We start from the raw sequence: 19,975 nt of genomic DNA on the forward strand, positions 1-19,975 counted from the left end.
CACCCGGGGCTGGTTTACAGGGGTGCAGCCGGTCATGGAGGGAGGCAGGTGGAGGTTGATCTTCCAAGACCAGCACCCTGTGTACATTCAAGTCTTTGACGCCTTCCCTACCACCTCCCCGTGCCCACCTTGGGAGCCAGCCCCTCCCTGCCTCATCACTGGGGGAGGGGCACTGTCTCTGGACCACGCTGGATGTGTGCACCTGCAACCATTTTTCAGGGCCCCCCCCAGCACACCTAACACGCAAATAAAGCCACAGCAGAGCCCATGGGAGTGTCGGTAAGAGCCACGTTTATTTCTTAATTGGACAGAGCCTCAAGTGCACACACAGTACAGGAACCTAAGGCTAACACTCGGGTGTAAGACATCGGGACGAGCATCGTGACGTCGGGACGGCAGCTATGATATGGGGTCTGGGGTGTGCCCACAGCAATCACATATGTACAAGCCAGGGACGCGGCCTCTGAGCCACAGGGGAACCAGGGGACGGACTAACTACAGGAAGCACAGGCCCAGGGAGAAACGTAGGTCACCACAGCTGCTGTCCATCTGGGGGACTGCACGGCCCGGCCCCAGGGGTGAGGGAGTGCGCCTTCCGTGGTCCCCACACGGGGGAGGCTGGCATAGGACCAGTGCAGCAGCACAGCAAACACCCGTGACATCAGCCCCACCAGGGCCCCAGGCGCAGGGGACTGCAGGGACCAGGGTTGACAGGGAGGGCCACCTCATCACAGCCGTCCTGGGTGGGGGAGTTTGTGCCTGTGCAGCCGGTGAATGAAATATTGGCATCTTCCAAGGGCTGACTCTCAGTGGGAGGCCTTGGACTTGGCACCCCTGGGTACTTGCCGGGTCTCATCAGAGCCTGAGTGCTGGTCGGCCTGGAGCCCGGCATCCCCCTCTATCTGGAGCCGCAGCAGAAGGAGCTCCCCCTTTCTGGTGGAGGATGGCTGCCCCCAAACCAAAACAAGCCCCCAGACTCGGCAGCATAAAGCATTAAATGAAGCCGTCTGAGGGAGGCGGCTTTCCAGATCTCACCTTCCCCACTTAGCAGGAACCAGCAGCCACGCTGGGCCTGTCTCCTGATCACTGCACCCCGTGAGCACCTCCACACCAGCCCTCCACCTCACAGATGTGGAAACTGAGTCTTGGGGAGCTCAAGGAACTCAGCTAATGTGATCCCTAGGTGGTTTCTGGCAGAGAGAACTTCAAAAAGCCAGGTTTCCTGACTCAGGCGGCCTCCTCTCACCATCAGCTCTGGGTTTCTGGGCCCTGGCTCAGGCACTCCTCACTAGAGCAGGCCTGGAAGGAGGGAGTCGACGGAGGCTGCGGAGTGGCCCTGGGTCCTAGCCAAGGCCAAGACGGCACCTGGCCGAGAGGACACAGCCAGGCAGCCTCCATGGCAGTGGAGGCTTCTGAATTTAGGCAGCTCCCAGGCTCCTCCCCTCAGCCCACCCATGCCGCAAGTGCTCTGCAGGTTGGCTGGCCTCAGACACCTGCGACCTGGGGGGGCACCCAGACCCTTTGGAGGCCGCAGCCTCAGGCTGGCTGACCTGAGTGGGCCATGGCAGGGCCTGCACCTCCTCTAGCCTGCCTGGGGCCCGTGGGGCTCTGACTCATCTCAGACCAGCGTGTTCTGCCCCTGCCTCTCCTTCCTGCCTCCAGGCAGCCCTGGATGCCGGAGCGGGTGCTTCTGCAAGAAGCTGTTCTGCATTCTCTCCTCTCTGCGTCTTGGCCCACTGCCTCCAGAGGACACTCATGGGGAGCACAGGCCACCTGGCTTCTGAATTTTATTCTGGGATGTAAATCCTCACTCACCTGGGAGATTTGCAAAGAAAACTGCTGTGTCCTGTGTCCTGCCTTCCCAGGCGTGGCTTCCTGAGCCCTGATTCTCCCTCACAGAAACCCCCCATCAGCCCCTGGGAGAGCCTCCCAGGTAGGGGATGAGGGTGGCGGTGGCCACACCGCACCTGAGCCCACGTACGAAACGGGCTGTCCCAGAGACTGCAGCCACAGAGACTGCAGCCAGCGTGGGCCCCGGCCCGCCTGCCCTGCACCGCACTCTCCGAGGTGGAACTTCAGGGGCCCGAACAACCTTCCCAGAGGAAAATCTCACACCAGAACCTTCCCATGTGGTGTAGAAGGCCCATGCTCCCCGACTCCCGAGCCGCTGTCTCTCCCCAGGCATGGGATCGGGGTCTCTGAGGCTCATGTCATCATCACGGGGACAGCCTGGGAGGGTAGGAGCCTCGGAGCCAGTGGGGTGCAGCGTGTCCCCCACTCCAGGAAGCAGATCTGGCGAAAGTGCTGGGCGGTGCCAGATCACCTGGCCCTAGGTCTGGAGTGTGAGACCCGAGGTAACTGCTCCCGTGGGCCATTGGAGCGCCAGACCCGATGTAACTGCTCCCCTGGGCCATGGCGGAGGAGGGGCTCTGTTGCTTGGCTACTGTCTTTCCTTGAGCTAAAAAGAGACCAAATTGACCTCTGGGTGTAGGTGGGGAGGGCCCTACAACCTCCCTAGGCCTCTGGACATGACTCCTATGACCAGACTCTCAGCTTGGGACTGGCCCCCGTGCTGTCCTGGGTGGCCCTGGGACACTGGTGTCTGTAGAGGGGGTGAAATGGGACAAGAACAAAGGGACACTCCAGATGCAGAAGGGAAGAGCTCCTTAAAGACAGTAACCACTGAGCCAGCCGCCCTCCGTTACCCACCGACCGGGACACCCCACCCCATGGATTTTCTGAGTGGGACTCACAGAAACTCTGCCCTGGGAACAAAGGGAGGAAAGTCTTTGTAAGAAACCTGCTAGTGGCAAAATTTCTTCCCAGAAGCTACCTTGAGCTCACTCCATTTCTTACCGCAGCCGAAGAGGCTGCACCACAGCCCTCAACACCTAGACCGTCACCCTGAATTCCGACCTTCCCTGACATCCTGGTCTCAACCCATCACCCTACCCTGATGGTCCGCGGACGGCACACAGCCCCATAGTCTGCACACTGGCGGGTGATCCCGACCCTGCTCCCTCCCGGTCCCCACCCAGGACAGATCACGGCCCGGGTGCCGTCTGCCTCATCTCAGAGCCAGAGCCGAGTGTCACCCCAAACCCTTTCCTGGGGGAAGCTGCCGGAACTCTTCTTAGAGTCACATCTCAGGTGGTTGCCCAGAAGAGATGTGTGTTCTACCTCCCACCAGAGGAACTCACACCACCCTCCATGCCGCTCAGACTTCAGGCACCAGAAGAACCCCCACCCTCCCTCACATACACCCAGGACCCATGTGGCTGTGGAGAAGCCTGGGGCCCAGGTGATGCACCCGTGTGCTAGCCCCAAGGTGCCCCACTGGTCCAGACAGCTCCTCACTGTGGCCTTCCAAGGTGTCCCTGCCCTGCCCTGCCTGTCCCTAGCAGGTTTGGGAGACACACGTGGGAACAAACGGGGTGGAGGTGTTTGGGGGTTCCATCTGAATATTACAGGGCTATGTGGAGGCATTAGAAATAAATACTTATAAATAGAACAAGTCTTATAGTTAATTTCCGAGTTGACCGTTTCAATGTCACTAACTAACGTATATTAATTATAAGTCTGTCTATGCTTAAAAAAATATTAGAACGGCAGCAAGAACCCCGTGACCTGTGCCCTTGGCCCCCCCAGCCCCTCCCAGCTTGTTCCACCAGAGCACATTACGCAAGAAGAACCGACACGCGCGGCCTCTGCTGGGAGCACAGCTGGTCGTGTGGCACAGGTCCCCGGGCCTGGCATGGGTGTCCCCTGGGGGGTCGACCCGGTTGTGGGCTGTCTGGCAGGAGAGGGGCCGGGTGGCAGGTGACAGGACAGACGAGGACAAGGGTGGGGATGGGCTGGGCTTGCTGGCTGTCATGGGAGGGCTTGGGTTCAGACCCGCATCTGGGCAGACCTCCTTCTGGAGAGCTTGGACCTGCAGGAGAGTTGGGAGAGGCGGCATGGTCAGCCCAGGAACACCTGCAGGCCATATCCACCACACCCTCCGCCGTGAGGGGCAGCCACAGACCCCATGTCCCCACTGGTTCCCTCACCACCTGGGGAAGGGACTGAATCTCTGCTTCCAGTGTGTAGGACTCAGCCCACCCGTCCCCTCCTGCACCCTGCTTTTCATATCCCTGCTGTGGGAGGGACTGGCTCCTTCCACAGCCTGCCCCAGGGCACACGGTTTCCCCACGCCAAGGCCACTGGGTGAGGAAGTAATTTTGAAAGTATGGCCTGGGATGTATCACTCCACAAGAAGCCACGACTCAGGGACTGTTAACAGCCCTAAGGGTGTCCCCAGCCCACACAAGCGAGGGCAGGCCGCACCGCCTTCCCCTGGCCGCACTGCTTCCCCAGGCGGCCTTGCGGGCAGGACCCCCGGCAGAGCAACCACACCCTGCGGCCGGCCCTACTGAATGGTCCCCGCCAGGAGGGGATTGAGGGCAGGACCCTGGGAGAGCAGTCTGGTCCCGCAGCCGGGCCCTACCAAATGGTCCTGGCCAGGAGCCGGTTGAGGGCAGGACCCCCGTGGGAGCAACCTCGCCCTGCAGGCAGCCCTACCGTATGGTTCCGGCCAGGAGGGGGTTGAAGGCGTACAGCCAGTCGTGCATGTCCTTGTCACTGGCGGCCTGCAGCAGGATGCCACGGTGTTCCGTGCACACCGCGAACGTGTTGGGTGTCTGCAGAGGGAGGTTGCTGGTGAGGAGCTGCCAGGCCGTGTGGTCAGCACACCACCCTCCTGCTCCCCAGGGCCCAGGCAGGCAGGGAAGGGGCACCACCAGGAAAGTCCCAGGGAGGGGACACAGAGGGAAAGGCTGACCCAGCCAGGGCTGTGACTGCCTTCTGGACGTGTCTGCAGCCGGTGGTCCCAGGACACCCTCACCACTGCTCTGCATCCCCACGGGACGTGCCTGCCCCACATGGCTCCTGCTCCCTGGGACCCTGGCTGGGTTGCTGGTCCAGATGTGGGTCCACACCGCCCACCTCCACCACAGGGAATCAAAAAACCATCTCGTAGACACTGGGGCCACCTCCAGATGGCTCAGAGAAACTTCTCCTCCGGCCAGCCTGAAGGAGTCCGGGCTCCTGAACTTGTCCAGGGCCATTCCAGTGGGAGGGGCCGGGCAGAGTCGGGGTAGGAGGGCTCCTTTGAGCCCTGTGATTTCTGCAGGGCTGGTGCCACCAGAAGGTGACTGCAGGGCTGGAGTCACCTTGGGTGACTCCAGAGGACAGGACATGGCTGTGGCCATCACACAGGAGAATACTAATGCTTGCCCTGACCGGAGCCCATCCCCACTAGCTGTCGCCAGGAGCATGTGCCCCATGGGCAGGCAGAGGCCTGAGGCTGAGTCCCTGAGTCCGGCCTCTGTGGAACAGGATGGAGGGCTAGAGTCTGGGGTGAGCAGAAGGGCCTCCTGCTCCCATGCAGGGCTGCAGAGGGCGGCGGCTCAGCTCCCGCCCTGCTGGGGTTCCCGGTGCCCGAGCCTGAGCCGGGTCCAGCCGCACCTTGAGCATAGCCTGCTGGTCTTCGCTGTACTCCACCTGGGCGGTGGCCAGGTTGAGCACGAACCGCTCCACGGTGTCCTTGTCGCTGTTGTACATGTAGGCGTAGGGGCGCCGCACCACCACGAAGCGCCTGGCCCAGCCCGACGTGTGCGGCTCCAGGAAGTGCAAGTACCCCTTCTTGGAGACGATCGGGCTGAGGGCAGAGAGCTGCTCGCTGGGGCCCTCGGTGGGGGTGGCGGCTGACTTGGGCACTCACCGCCCACCACCCAGAGCTGGGACGCAGCAGTGCTACCCACCTCCCCAGCCAGAAAGTGGGTCGAGGCATCGAAGGGCACCTCGCAGAACCCCAACCTAGCGGGCCGGAGACCAGACCACCCACCCAGCTCTGGGCCTCAGTTTCCCCCATAAGATGGAAAACCTTAAAGAAAAAAGCTAAAGTTGCTGCAAGGCTGCCACATGTGCCCCGTGACCACGAGTTCCCCACCTGGGCCTTGGCTCTGACCCCACCCAGTCCCCTGTGCTCTGTGCTGGTTCCCAGCCTAGGCATGTGGGTCCCAGGGGCCTGCCTGACCTCCCAGCATGGAGCTGCCCCTGCATGTGGGTTAGGGGCAGCCTGCCTGAACCTCCAGTATGGGGGTCGGGCAACCTGCCTGTCTCCCCAAGTATGAGGGTCCCATACTTGGGACCTGCGCCCCCAGTATGGGGATCAGGGTGGCCTGCCTATCCCCTGTCAGCACAGAGCTGGTGGTGGTGCTTTCCAGGGAGGCCCTACACACCTGACTCGGATTTCCTGGATGTCAGGGACCAGCAGGCGCTGGGGCTCCTTGTCTGTCTCTGTTGCCCGGGCAGGGGAAGGGAGCTTCTTGGAGTCGGCCTCTGGCAGCAGCTCAGGCTCTGGGCTGGCTGGCCGGGAGCAGGGCTGTGGGGTCCTGGGAAGTAGAGGGTAGTGCTGCACACTGCAGGCCTCCCTGGGCCTAGGGCCATCTCCCCGCAGGCTTCACCCTCCTCAGAGCCGCAGTAGGGCGCCTTCGTGGGGTCTCCCCAGCTGTGCCCACAGTGGGAGCTCCCGGGGCCCGTCCACCAGGACAGCCAAGCTTGTGCCCGATTCCAGGAAGTGCTGGGCTTGGTGGGGAGGGTCCCCCAGGAACCTCAGGGCCCCAGCCAGGGAGCCTGTGCCCCACTCCATGCCCTTCTCCCAGTGGCTCTCCTGCCCCCACCTCCACCCTGTGAAAGCAAGTCCAGCATCTCTTTATCTCCACAGTTAGACTGAAGGTGACACGAGGTTCTAAGGAGCCACTGGAGCAGAGGGCACAGCTGGCCTCCTGTATGGGCCCCCCACATGGGCCAGGCCCCACACGACTTGACCTGGTGGTCAAGGAGGCCTGCAGAAGACAAGACCAGCTGATGCCACTGTCTTTCTTTTTTAAGCGAAAATTTGGAACCCTTAAGGCATTTTAAAACAAGAGTGAAAACCATCTTCCGGCTTATGAATCGGACATAAGGGGTTCACATGGGGTCTCTTCCAGATGTGGACTTGCAGGGGCCAGGTGTTCCCTCCGCAATACTGACCCTAACAGCGCTCACGCCCTCTTTCATAACCTTTTCTTTTTCCATTATTTTATAAGCACTGTCTCAGGAAAAGAGAGCTTTAGCTTGTTTTCCAGGCATTTCTGGTCTTCTTCAGGACACACACACTAGGATGGAGCTGGCAGGGCACAGGTGCCCTCTGAGAGGGCTGCAGACTCCACTTCTCCAGGCCCTTCCCTCAGCCTGCGGCCATCCCGAGACACTTGGCCGTTGGGGGCCCCCGTTCTGTGCTCCCCATGCCCGAGTCACGGCCATTGCCATGGGTCGGCCGTGGTGCCGGAAGCCTCTCCAGGAGCCTAGAGCTCACTCACCTCAGGTCAGTGGCACCGTACCGCCCTTCAACCAGAGAGGGGCAAGTGGAGGAGGGGGTGAGAGTGGCTGCCCCTAGAGGGGACATCGACGGGTCCCGGAGCAGGGTGACAGACATCTCAGAGAGCTGCGGAGGAGAGAAGGCATTTTTCAGGGGACACAGGGAAGTGGGGTCTCCAGCCTCTGCAGGTGCTGCTCCCTGTGCCTGCGTTTACCCCGCACCTGCCGCTCAGGGCACCCCACCCCTCCTACCAGCAGCCTTGGCTCAAAGTTGGCCAGCTCAAGACCCCTGGCCCCCTTCAGCCCCTGCGGCCCCTGGCCAGCCCCTCCCAGCACTTCAGGCTCTGACCTGACCCAGGCAGCCAACCCGCCAACACCTCGAGGAGTGGGCTGGGTAAGCTCTGCCCTGCTGCCTGCTGCTCGTGCCAGCATGAGGTGGCGCTGGGTGATGCCATGGGGGCAAGGAAGGCCGTGGGCCGGGGCTGGATGCAGCACAGTGGCAATTTCCCAGGTTATAGGGGTGGGGTCGGTCCCAGGAGGAGCAGGGACAGCCAAGTGGGGGCTTGGCCAGAGGCCACAGTGTGACGGCCAGACAGGGTGGGGGCCAGGAAAACAGCAGAAGCCTGCAAGCACGTGGGTGCGTCCCAGGTCACAGGACCCACCCGGCCCCTCACTCATGTCCCCACCTCCCATGGACTCCAGGCCGACCCAGGGAAACCAGACACTTAGCTATGAGGTGTCTCTCTGCACTGAGATGTGTTCCTAGGAAACTCTTAACTGCCTTTTCCCACTCAGAATGGGAGTTTTCCTCAGGGACCACTGCCTATGGGGGCCCCAGCCCCTCCACACCCACCTTGCTCTCGCTGGCACTGACGCAGACGTGGCTGTGTGTGTACTCTCTGTTGAACGTGTGCGTGAGCAGGCGCAAGCACTGTGGACAGAGCACACACGTGGTCAGGGGCCAGGCCTCCTGGGACGCTGCTCAGCCAGCCTTGCAGGCTCTTCTACCCACCCTTCCCCAGACACAGGTGGGTTCCGACACCACAGCACAGTGGATCAAGGTGGACAGCACCTCCACCCTGCCCGTCATTGGGTGAGCCCAGGAAGCCTCCCAGGGTCAGGCTCAGGCTCAGAGCCTGGTGTGAGGGCCAGAGGCAGTGCTGCCTCCGGTACAGGAGGCCTTCCCAGAGGCCTGTTAAGCCACCAAAAGAGCCACTTGTGGGTGGAAGTGGTCAGCTCCCCATCAGCACAGGTATTCAAGAGAGAGCGAATCATCACTTGGGAAGGGAGGCTGCAAAAGGCACCCAACTTTCAGTGTAGGTGGGGTGGAGTCAGCGGGCAAGGGGACCCTAGGGACCCTTCGAGCTCCTAGCTCCTTGTGGTGCTAACCAGAGCAGCCATGGGCAAGGCTGGGTTGCTGGAGTTGCCTAGGAATGACTCAGGGCCCTTGAGGGCCTGGGGCTACGGCTGTGCTGCCCACCAGCTGGACCCACCTTGACAGCCAGCTCCCGCTGTCTCTCGTTGGGAGCCTCCAGAGGTGATGGGCGGCCCTCAGTCGAGAGCGGAGAGGAGGCGCTGGAGGAGCCGTGGGACTCAGAGTCCTCGCTGAAGGCCGGGGACAGTGCCTCCGGGATAGGCCGCTGGGTGGTCTCCAGCTTCTCCCGCAGGAGCAGGTAGTGCCTGGTCTTCTCCACCTTCAGACAGGACACAAGGCCTTACCTGCTGCACCTCAGGGGCGACCTCTGGAGCTGGGCTCAGCCTCAGCAGCAGCATGACCCTGTGGGCAGACCCCTGGAGAGCCCCCCCTTCCCCTGGGCTAAGACTGGAGACTGATGGCCCTCAGCTGTGAAATGAGGGAACAGATCCTGGCGCTCCAGGGCTGACAGCACTCAGCCCCCACCCCAGCCCTGCCGCCTTCATGGCCAGCAAGCAAGCTGCTCCCTTTCGGACACATGCATCTCATGCGCCAGGCTGTGGGGCAGGGCTGTGCTGCCCTGCAGTGCTGGAGGCTTCGGGAGAGGGCTGAGGGGTGGGCACAGCCCTGGCCTCACGCATCTCACACGTCACGCATCACGTGTCACACACACGGCCCGAGGCAGGGCCTAGATGCTGCATGTTGGTTTCCCTGATCAAAGCCACAGAGGGCAGCCCGGCCCTGTGACTTTCCTTCTGGGTCCCTTTCTGGCCTCTGTCTATATGCCTGAGAGTCTCCCTCGGCTAACTCCAGAGCATGCCTCTGCGCTACACTGGCCGTGTTTCTGTCACGCCCACACAGCCCCGCGGTGCACACTGGAGCGTCACATGCTCCTCCTGCAGGTGGCTGTGACTCCCGACGGGCTGTGCTGCCCCCCAGTGGGCACCAGGCACTGGGCCCTCTCCCGTTTTCGCTCTGCAGACAAAGCCACGTGGACACGACCGTGCAGGCCTCATCCTCTGGGGCTGCCTCACCTCCTGCAGGAGGCTCAGCTTCTCCAGCTCCCACTGGTGGTCCAGAATGAGGCTGTCGCTCCGGGGCCTCCAGCCCGCCAGGTTCTCCTCGCCCCGGACGTAGGCCACGGATGTGTCCAGGACTCGCCGGCGCCGGCGCTGCATCCCTGGACGGGGGATGCGGACACCTCATCCCGACCTGATGGGCGGCTGCTCCTCCCACCCACCCTAGAGGTCCGCCCGCCTCTGAAACTGCCTCCCCTCGGGGTGAAGATGAGTTTCCCCTGGTCCTTGGTCCACCCTGGGGCCCAAAGAGCCATGCAGGCCCCCTCCAGAGGAAGTTATCCAGCCCGGCGTCCCGTGGCCATCTCGGCTGTGCCTTGGGAACCCGAGGAAGCCAGCAGGCCTGACTCTCCTCCCTCACTCTCCTCCCATCTCGGAACAACTCCAGAAGCCACAAGGTGAGTGCCTGTGCTCTGTGAGGGATCCCCCTGCAAATGGCAGCTTTGCTGTGGTCACCCCGAGTGGGCAGAGGTCGAACAGGCCAGGAACCCACCCAGTGAGAGCAGGGCAGATACCTACCTGGGCTGCCCGCGTCAGCCACGTGGCACAGGCTGAGCTCGTACACGCCGGTCACACGGTTACTGCAGGGAGTAGAAGGAGCGACACGTGGTCACCAGGCCCCGCAGTGGGGATACACAGCCCACCTGGCTGCTGACTTTCCCCACCATCAACCGCACATTCAGCCTGGCTGGGGTGGTGGGCTTCGAGGTCCCTCAGCTACAGCCCCTGTTCAGAGTCCTCATCCCAGACCCCCTCCGGCCCCCAGAGAAAAGATGTATTGACTGGTCTTGCTCAGGTGCCCATGGGGCTGTGACCTGCCCCCACAGCAGCCTCCGCTTTGTCCCAGCCCAGGGGAGACACAGGCAGCATGAGCACAGCATCTGGCATCTCCGGTCCCTCCAGAGCATCGAGAGCCCTGCAGGCCCTAAACCCCACAGAGCAGCCCCACTGTGCCCAGGACAGATTCTGAGAGTACCGCGGTCACCCTCCCACAGACAGGTTGGCAGTATTGCACAATTACTGAGTGACCTCCAGAACGACCACAGTCAGCCTTCGAGGACACTGGGTCCTGATCCCCAAGCTTTTTCCTCCCAGCTCTGCCCAGTGTGAACCTGGATACCAGGTCCATGTGGCAGACCATGGGTAGACCCACTGAAGGTAGCCATGGGTGCCCGGTAGCCTCAGCGGCCCTGCTGTCAGGGCCCTGACATTCTGGCTCATTCTCCCCCACCCCCAAGAATGCAAGGACGTGGTCAGCACGCAATGACGTGGTCAGCACGCAAGCACGGCTGGTCCCGGTGTTTGGTTTCTGGCTCCCCAAGGTGCCAACAGCCTCCAAGAAGAGCCACCCAGCACGTTCTGTGGGAAGCTGTGTCCAGAGCCCCCTTCCAGGCACCACCCATGTATCCAGCTTCTCCTTCAGTGCCTTATGGGCAGTCCCATGGCACAGGTTCCTGTGGTCCCCAGGGAAGACGGTCACCGGCAGTGGGGCACGGTGTGGCCCCAGGATCACCACTGCGGAGGTTGCAGTGAGACTGCCTGCCCCTCCTCCCGTCCCCCACAGGCTGGCCCTCAAGTCCCTCATACAGGTGTCGGTGTACCCTGCAGGAACCGTGGCCTCCACGGAGTCTCCATCTGGGGTGAGCAGGAGGGGACTGAGCACAGGGAGCCAGCCAGGAGTGTGGCCGGGCCTTGCACAGGGTGAGCTGCCGGGTGGCCCAAGGACCGTTACCAGGCAGAGTCCCGCCTGGCCTGCACCGAGACCAGGGTGGGAGTCCCTGTGGCCCTCACCCCAGGGGCTTACCTCTCCGAGGCCCGAAGGCTCCCACTGCCAAAGAGGTTGCGGATGGAGCGTGAGGCTGGCAGCTTGGCGTCGCGGGAATAGAAAACCATGCAGAAGTCCTTGGTGATGACGGCTGGCTGGGTGCAGTTCTCCATCTGAGATAGACAGGGGGCGGGGCTCAGGCACAAGGACACCCCAAGTGCCCAGGTGCCCTTCCAGCCTTCTCCTGGGGCACAATGCCCAGCACCAACGGGCAGCCCCAGGGCCTTCCCAGGGTCTCAGGTGTGGCCCGGACCCAGGCAGGAGAAAGTCTCTGCTCCTGCCCTGGAGTCAAACCCCACTGGGGACAGGCAGCCACAGCCCTGTCCACGCCTGGGCGACACGAGGAACCGGTCTCCACGTGACAGGCAGCCACAGCCCTGTGCACGCCTGGGCGACACGAGGAACTGGTCTCCATGTGACAGGCAGCCACAGCCCTGTCCACGCCTGGGCGACACGAGGAACTGGTCTCCACGTGACAGGCAGCCACAGCCCTGTGCACGCCTGGGCTACGTGAGGGACTGGTCTCCACGTGTGGGACCCCGAGGGTCCCAGGCACAGGCTCACTGCTCGGGCCTCAGCTGCCTCACCATAAAATTGGGGCGACACAGGCCGGGTGTGGTGGCTCAAGCCTATAATCCCAGCACTTTGGGAGGCTGAGACGGGCGGATCACGATGTCAGGAGATTGAGACCATCCTGGCTAACACGGTGAAACCCCGTCTCTACTAAAAATACAAAAACCTAGCCGGGTGAGGTGGCGGGTGCCTGTAGTCCCAGCTACTTGGAAGGCTGAGGCAGGAGAATGGTGTAAACCTGGGAGGCAGAGGTTGCAGTGGAGCCAAGATCCAGCCACTGCACTCCAGCCTGGGTGACAGAGCGAGACTCCGTCTCAAAAAAAAAAACCAAAAAAACAAAAAAATTGGGGCGACACCCTCCCTGACCTTGGAATGTCTGTGAGGATCAAACCGGGTCTTGTTTGAACACGCGCATTTTAACTCAAACACCACAGAAAGCGACTTCCTGGGGGGTGACACCTGACTGCTAAACAGCTGGCCCTTGTGTCTTCCTGAAGTGGGGGCAGTTGCTATGCCCAGCTGAAGAGTCCCGAGCACTCGCTGGGAAGAGCTCTGCCAACATCTCCTTAGCACAACCTCACCACCGTCTGGTGAGATGGTCATGCCATCCCCATGTGAAGCTGGAATAATTTGGCTCTAACTAAGGAGAGGGGATGTGCTTGCAGATGCCCCCACCCACTGCTCCCCATCCTCCCTCTCCCTCACTACAATGACTAGCAACAAACGCCCACACTTCCAGTTGCCTCTTGCACTTGGAAGGGAGGCCACAGCCCAGGTCTGGCCACAGCCTGTGGACTGCAGACTCCTGGGGGGCCGTGGGGATGGGACACTTCTGTTTCTGTGCTGCCCGGAACGCAGACACAATGTCTGGTGGTGCTGCAGCCATCTTGCATCCCAAGGACAACACCCACACACTAAGTTTAGCAGAGTGAGTTAACTGCCATTCAAAGCACATGGAGACCGGGCGCGGTGGCTCACGCCTGTAATCCCAGCACTTTGGGAGGCCGAGGTGGGTGGATCACCTGAGGTCAGGAGTTTGAGAACAAACTGGCCAACACGGCAAAACCCCATCTCTACTAAAAATTCAAACACTAGCCGGGAGTGGTGGTGGGCACCTGTAATCCTAGCTACTTGGGAGGCTGACGCAGGAGAATCGCTTGAACCCGGGAAGAGGAGGTTGCAGTGAAACTGCGCCATTGCACTCCAGCCTGGGCGACAAGAGTGAGACTGTCTCAAAAAAAAAAAAAAAAAATGCACATGGATTTCTGTATTCAACCTTGCAGAGTCCAGTTTTGTCTTTGTTTTTGTTTTTTCCAAAAAGGCACATGAATTTAACCCAGGAACTTGAGAACTTGAGAAGTCGTCTGGGTCATCTGGGGTTGTCCAGAGCTTACAAGAACCTCAAGCTTCGGGTCTGGGTGGTTTTGGTGGCGTGCCCTGGCATAGGTGCCTTGCCTCGATATAAGCAGAGAGCGTCATGTAGATTTTCTCTCGGTAAGGTGTGACCCGGTTCAGCAGGAGAGAGTTGTGCATGGAGCTGTCCCACGCAGCCTCAAATTGGTAAAAGGTCCTGAAAGGAAGCAGAGATGAAGTAGAAGTTGATGGCATGGGGGCTGCTCTCAGTCAGGTCGGGGACATGCAGACAGACAGAGTGACAGACGTGGGGCAGCCGCAAGGGAGCGGCCGGGGGCACAGGCTGGAAGCCCGGGCAGCGGTACCAGGAAAGACGGGTCCCTCCTTACTCAGGACCCAGAGAGTAGCGTCTCTTAGACACCCTGATGGGGGCGAGCCCAGCATTTTCCCAGCTCCACCACAAATGGTGCCCCAGCTGTCACGCTGAGGCTGGAAGGAGAGGAGGCAGCAGGGAATGAGAACAAGAAGGGCAGAGAGGGAAGGGAAGAGGGAGGCAGGACAAGGAGCTGGGACGTGGGGAACACAGGGAAGAGAGAGGGGAGGGCAGGAGGAGAGGACTCGGGCAGAGAAGAGAGGAAGGACAGAGGCAGGGAGGGAGAAGGCAGAGCTAGCACCGGGCCCACCCCAGCCTCAGTCTGAGTAAGGAGGCACCACCATCTCTCCCTGGACCTGAAGGGGACCTGCCCGGGTTTGACAAAAACCTCCATGGTCCATCTCCTCTGACAATGGACTCACCCTTGGTCCATCGGGCAGAGGAAGGCCCCGGGGGGAGGATGCTTGGCATGGAGGCAGGGCGGCTGCCACGAGGCCGTGTGCAAGAGTGTCTCTCTGTTAGCACGCGGGAGACAGCGGCGGCCTCGCTGTGTCCCTGATCTCCAACCTGGAGTTATGGTGAGCACAGCCTGAGCCAGCTGCCCGCTAACCCTGTCCCAGGGTGGCTCAGGGCCAACCCCAGGGGCCTGGGATTGTACATCCCCATGGGGTTGAACGGCGTTCCGCAAACGCCTCGGGTGCCCTCTACTCTGGAACAGGGTTTTCTGTCACGTGAGAGTTCCTGTTTGCAGCCCTCTGGATGGCGGAGTGACTGAACGCCTTCCTCAGGCCTGGTGCTCACAGGGAGGACTGATCACAGCCAAGGTAGACAATTTGCCTGAATCCAGAGTGTGGCCACTCTGCAGACCCTGAGCAGCAGGTTCAGCTCCCCCACCCACCACCTGCCCAGCCTCGCCCAGCTCCCCTCCAAGCATCCTCACAAGGACACAGTTCAGAGACATCAACACACACAGCTGGGCGGCCACGCAGGCTCCAAGGCGGCCGGGCCCCTCCAGAGACCGCGGTGGAGCCCAGGTGGCACCGGGCTGCCCTGTCTACTACACAGCATGGTCTGGGATGCAGGGCACGGGTCTCACAAGTCGGGGGTGTGGAAGGAAGCAGGGACCAGGGAGGGCTGCTGTCGGACACACGTCAGGGAGGAGCAATCTCGGGAGAGTGAGGACAGTGGGTGGTCAGAGAAAGGGCGTAGAAGCAGGCAGACGCCGAGGAGAAAGGAACTCGGAAGAGCAGAAGAGGACAGACCAAGCAAGGGCGGAAGAAAAAAGTGAGCTGTACCTAGTGTCATTTCCCAATGAAACGCTAAAGGTGGAGGCAGCCAGGACACACACGTACACACACAGAAGAAATGGAGACGTCAGAACAAGCACCGGCACAAGACCCAGGGCAGAAAACTTAGGAGCTCTGCAGGCACACGCTGGATCTCACGGCCCCCAAGCTCTCGCTGCACACAGGGCTGGGGTGCAAGCCCCACGTGGGGCCCCTGGCCCTGGCCCTGCAGACACCCCCTTCCCTGGGGTCTGCAGTGAGAACCTTGCGTCTGTCCTCAGTCGGACCAGATGGATGCCTGGGAGCCAGGACAAAGGCCTGGAGGGATTTGCTCCTCTCCTGGAACATTGCGGGATCCTGTGGAGGGTCTGGGCTGCAGGCCAGGGCTGGAGCCACTGCAGCCTGGCCCAGAACAAGCGCCTCAGACCGCCTGGAACACCGCAGAGCCACTTCACAGCTGCATGGCCTCGGGATGTCACCAACAGCTCTGTGCCCCATTTCCTTCCAAGTACCATGGGGCAGTAATTGCCCCTACCTCAAGATGTCTTGCAGATTAAATGAGCTAATACTTGAGCACGATGAGAACACAACCTGGACCTGGCACACGTCAGCATCGCTATCTTCACTATCTGGTACACGTCAGCATCGCTATCTGGTACACGTCAGCGTCGCTCTCCGGTACACGTCAGCGTCGCTCTCCGGTACATGTCAGCGTCACTATCTGGTATACGTCAGCGTTGCTATCTGGTATACGTCACTATCTAGTACATTCTAGCATTGCTATCATCCTCGTTACCTCTATGCACTGGGTAAGGCCCAACCTGCAGTTCCCACCAGCTCTGTCTCTCCTGCTGGGCCCAAGCATTCGGTCCCGTGCTGGACCCTCTATCTTCTGCCTCCAAAGTCCCTAAAGGGCCTCAGCTTGCTTCTCTTCCCCTTCCTTCTCTTCCGTCTCTGTGTGCAGACACAGCCCACCCATCCCTCACCCCTTGGCCCCAGGATCAGAACCAGCAGGTCTTTTCCAGCATCAGCACCTACTCCCTTCTGTGCACCCTTCAGAAAGCACCAGGTCCTCCCAGCCCAGGCACTCCTCAGTCATCAGGAACCATGTCCCTGCCCCATCCTGGGGCTCCTTGGCCCCCAAGTGGGACACAGCAAAGGAACAAGCCCAGCGAGGCAGGCAGGACCCCAAGGCTCAGCCAGGGGTTGCTCCTTAGAGCAAGTGGACTCTGCTGGAGCCAGGCCTGGGGCTGTAAGTAGAACACGAACCCACTTCCACATGAGGCCCACAACAACTCCCCGAGGGTCCTAGCAGAGAATTTCTCAGTCCAGGTAGCATGTGGCTCTGCCCTGCTCAGACCCCAGTGGACTAGAATCTCTCTGAGAACCTGACTGTGGTGGAGTCTCACATGTGAGCTGGGGAGAGAATGGTGGGAGGGGGCCTTATAGGACTCTGTGCACAGCAGGGACGGGGTCTTTCCATAGCACTGTCCCATCCCCCAGGTGCCAAGATGGCCAGCCGGACCAGGGTCTGACATGGGCACAGCCATGGTGCTGCCCTTAGGTCATTTCCAAACTGCTGGTCAGTCCCAGAGGCCTCCCACTCTGCCCAGGGGAGCTGCACCCAAAATGCCTCTCAACCAGCCCTTGACCCACATCCTGCCTGGCTCCACCAGGTCACGGGCAGCAGACGCTGGAATCTCAGGCCAGGAGGGTCCCTGGCAACATTCTTTACTCCCCCTACTCCCCTCAAGCCTCTACAGAAGGAGGACAGGTCTTACCCAGATCCCAAGTGAGATTAGAGGGGACAACGGCTGGTGGATGGGAGTGGAGCAGGCTGGCAGAGTAGCAGCTCACCCACACAGGACACACATGGGACCCGCACTGCCAGCTGGGGCCCCCCAAGCTTGCAGGGCACAGCATGGGAACCACTGACAGGTGCCCCGCGATCATACAGCAGGAAACCAAGACGCAGGAAGGCTGAGAGGTGGCCAAGATCACCCTGCCATGGCAAAAACTGCAGGACGTGGGCTGGGAGGGCCTTGGAGACCACTCCAGGACCCCCACTCCAGGAGCGGGCACGAGGTTGCCCCAGGCCCTGTCCCCTGAAGCCCCCCTCACTCTATGCCACGTGACAGCTGCCAAACCCTCAGAATCATCACAAGAGGAAACATGCAGCCCGGATGTGGAGGCCCAGGTTCTCCAGGGAGGTGATCCACCAGGCTGAGGCCACAGATGGCAGCCAGGGCAGACCCTCCTCACCCGTGGGGAACATGATCTCAGCAGGAGACTTGATCTAATGTGAACACACAGCTAAAAGCAGGGGATTGTGCTTGAACCCCGACCTCAGGGATACGGTTCACAGGATCTGGACGTGACACAACACAGTCATGTGGCACCACCCACCAAGCAGTCCAAGAATGGAGCAGAGAACACAGGCAGCCCAAGTCTGTCTCTGGGATGAAAGCTGGAAGCAGCATTCGCACAGGGCCCAGCCAATTGGAGCAGGCTGGGCCAGGCACCCCTGAGGGCCACAGCCTAAGCCAGCTCTGTAGCCTCTCCACCTCCAGCCTGAGTCCTGGTCAATGCTGGCCCCACTCTCCCAGCCCCCTGAGGGCAGTTGCAGGCTCCCTCCTCGCCTGACTGAGCCCTGCCCCTGGGCTCTGTCCTGTGGGGAAATGTACAACTGGGAAGCCTGACGGTGCCCTTGAGAGTTCGAAACCTGGCCTGGGGGCAAATCTGCAGTAGATCCACACAGAGACAGGAGAGATTTTACAGCTAGGCAGGCCAGAAGGAAGTGGGTGGAGTCAGGAAGCCTGCCTGGAGGAGGGTCCCTTGCAGCTGGGTTTCAAAGCCCACCAAGGACTTAGACATAGGGGCTGGGATGGTGGGCATGCCACATGCCAGGCATGCCAGATGCCAGGCACAGGCACAACAGAAGCAGGGAGGGGGTGGGGGCGCAGCTGGAGAGAGCTGCATCCTGTCCCCACAGGTTGAGGAACGCATGGACTCTGAGCATCATCGGATGCGGCTCTGGCCCCGGGCTCCATCAGCAGCACTGGGCTGCAGCCACTGACAGCCAGAGCTGGCGCCCCAAACATGTGCCACCCCTGAAGCCGTGCCAGCTGGGAGACAACCAGCATGTCACTGCTCCCCACCACCTCCACCGGACGGCATGGCCCTGGAGGTCGCTGTCCTCAGAGAAGGAGAATCCTAGACCAGATCTGGCCTCAGAGGCAGTGCCAGGTCAGGGGCTCGGCCTCTTCCACTCTCCCCTCCACCTCTGCTTTTGTGCCCCCAGCTCAGGCAAGCTCACTCTTTCCTGGTGAGCCCTCCCCACTGGGAAGATCCCCACAGTCCCCTTGCCCTGGCTGACACCATCACTGGACTCTGGCTCCGGAACGAGGACCAGCAGTCCCCATCACTGCTGTGCCACAGGGCCAGGACACAGCCTGCTTGGTTAGTGCCTGCTATGGGGATTGGAGGGTAAGGGATGAGGGAAGGAGGGGAGGAGGGGATGAGGAGATGAGGAAGGAGGGGAGGAGGAGAGGAGGGAAATGATGGATGAGGGATGATGGATGAGGGAGGAGGCTTAAGGGAGGAAAGGAGGAGGGGAGGAGGGAGGAGGGATGAGGGCAGGAGGGGAGATTAGGAGAGGAGGGGATGAGGGGAGAAGGGAATGAGGGGAGAAGGGGAGGAGGGAGTGGGAGGGAGGAGAGAATGAGGGAGGGTAAGGAGGAAGAGGGAATGGAATGAAAGGAGGGAAGGAGGGAATGGATGGATTTGGGGAGGGAGGAAGGAGGTGGAGGGGGATGGAAGGAGAGTGGATGGAAGGAGGAGGAAAGATGAAGGAGGGGAAGGAGGAATGGAGGGATGAGGAATGGAGGGAACATGAAGGAAAAGGAGGGAGGATGGAATGGAAGGGAGGAAATGGACATGGAGAGGGGATGGAGTGACGAGGACGCAATGAGGACAAGGACGAGATGCATGTGGATCTGACGAGGAGAGGACGAGATACGAGGGAACCTGAGTGATGACGATGACGCCATGAACATGATGACAAGGACGGGAAGAACGGGCGGACGACAGGATGAAAGAGACGAGAGCATGATGGAATGGGACGATGGAGAAACGGACGGGCGATGAAACCGAGGAAGGAAACGAGCCGGCGTGTCGGCGATGGACGAGGACGAGGATGAGGGATGATGAGGATGAGGCACGAGGGATGGACGGAGGGAATGATGGAGGATGAGGGATGAGGGAGGATGAGGGAGATGAGGATAAGGGATGAGGGAGGGATGAGGGATGAGGGAGGAGAGATGAGGGATATGGGGAATGAGGGAGGGGGAGGGATGAGGGAGGGATGAGGGGATGGGGAAGAATAAGGGATGAGGAATGGATGGAGAGATGAGGGATAAGTGGAGGGATGGATGGAGGGGATGAGATGAATGAGGAGATGAGGGGATGGGGGGATGAGGGACAGATGAGGGGATGAGGGATGGAGGGAGGGAATGGAGATGGAGGGATAAGGAATGGATGGAGGGAGGGATGGAGGGATGGAGGGAGGGATGGAAGGGATGGAATGGAGGAAAGGGATGGATGGAAGGATATGGAAGGAATGAGGAAGAGGAAGGGGAAGGATGGATGGATGGAGGAAGGATGAGGAAATGGATG

At 60.8% G+C, this 19,975-nt stretch overlaps 1 protein-coding gene across 19 annotated transcripts in view; it reads right to left on the bottom strand.

Annotated features, from left to right (window-relative positions):
* Window positions 1-271: 271 nt before the first annotated feature.
* The window catches only part of KIF1A (kinesin family member 1A), a 109,962-nt gene continuing 90,258 nt past the window's right edge, over window positions 272-19,975 (bottom strand). For 10 of the 19 annotated variants that reach the window (XM_031651685.1, XM_009183531.3, XM_017947145.3 and 7 more), the window contains 12 exons: window positions 15,311-15,334; window positions 13,745-13,859; window positions 11,696-11,829; window positions 10,411-10,472; window positions 9,850-9,995; window positions 8,895-9,095; window positions 8,255-8,332; window positions 7,404-7,528; window positions 6,282-6,434; window positions 5,506-5,698; window positions 4,561-4,679; window positions 272-3,931 (listed from right to left, as the gene is read on the bottom strand). In XM_031651685.1, coding sequence (XP_031507545.1) covers window positions 3,889-3,931; window positions 4,561-4,679; window positions 5,506-5,698; window positions 6,282-6,434; window positions 7,404-7,528; window positions 8,255-8,332; window positions 8,895-9,095; window positions 9,850-9,995; window positions 10,411-10,472; window positions 11,696-11,829; window positions 13,745-13,859; window positions 15,311-15,334 — 1,393 coding nt within the window. In that variant the 3' untranslated portion in view covers window positions 272-3,888. The remainder of the gene's footprint in view (window positions 3,932-4,560; window positions 4,680-5,505; window positions 5,699-6,281; window positions 6,435-7,403; window positions 7,529-8,254; window positions 8,333-8,894; window positions 9,096-9,849; window positions 9,996-10,410; window positions 10,473-11,695; window positions 11,830-13,744; window positions 13,860-15,310; window positions 15,335-19,975) is intronic. The other 9 variants (XM_009183532.3, XM_009183530.3, XM_021924250.2 and 6 more) reach the window with 2 other exon arrangements.

Source organism: Papio anubis, chromosome 10 (genome assembly GCF_008728515.1).
Source record: "Papio anubis isolate 15944 chromosome 10, Panubis1.0, whole genome shotgun sequence".
Classification (NCBI taxonomy): domain Eukaryota; kingdom Metazoa; phylum Chordata; class Mammalia; order Primates; family Cercopithecidae; genus Papio; species Papio anubis.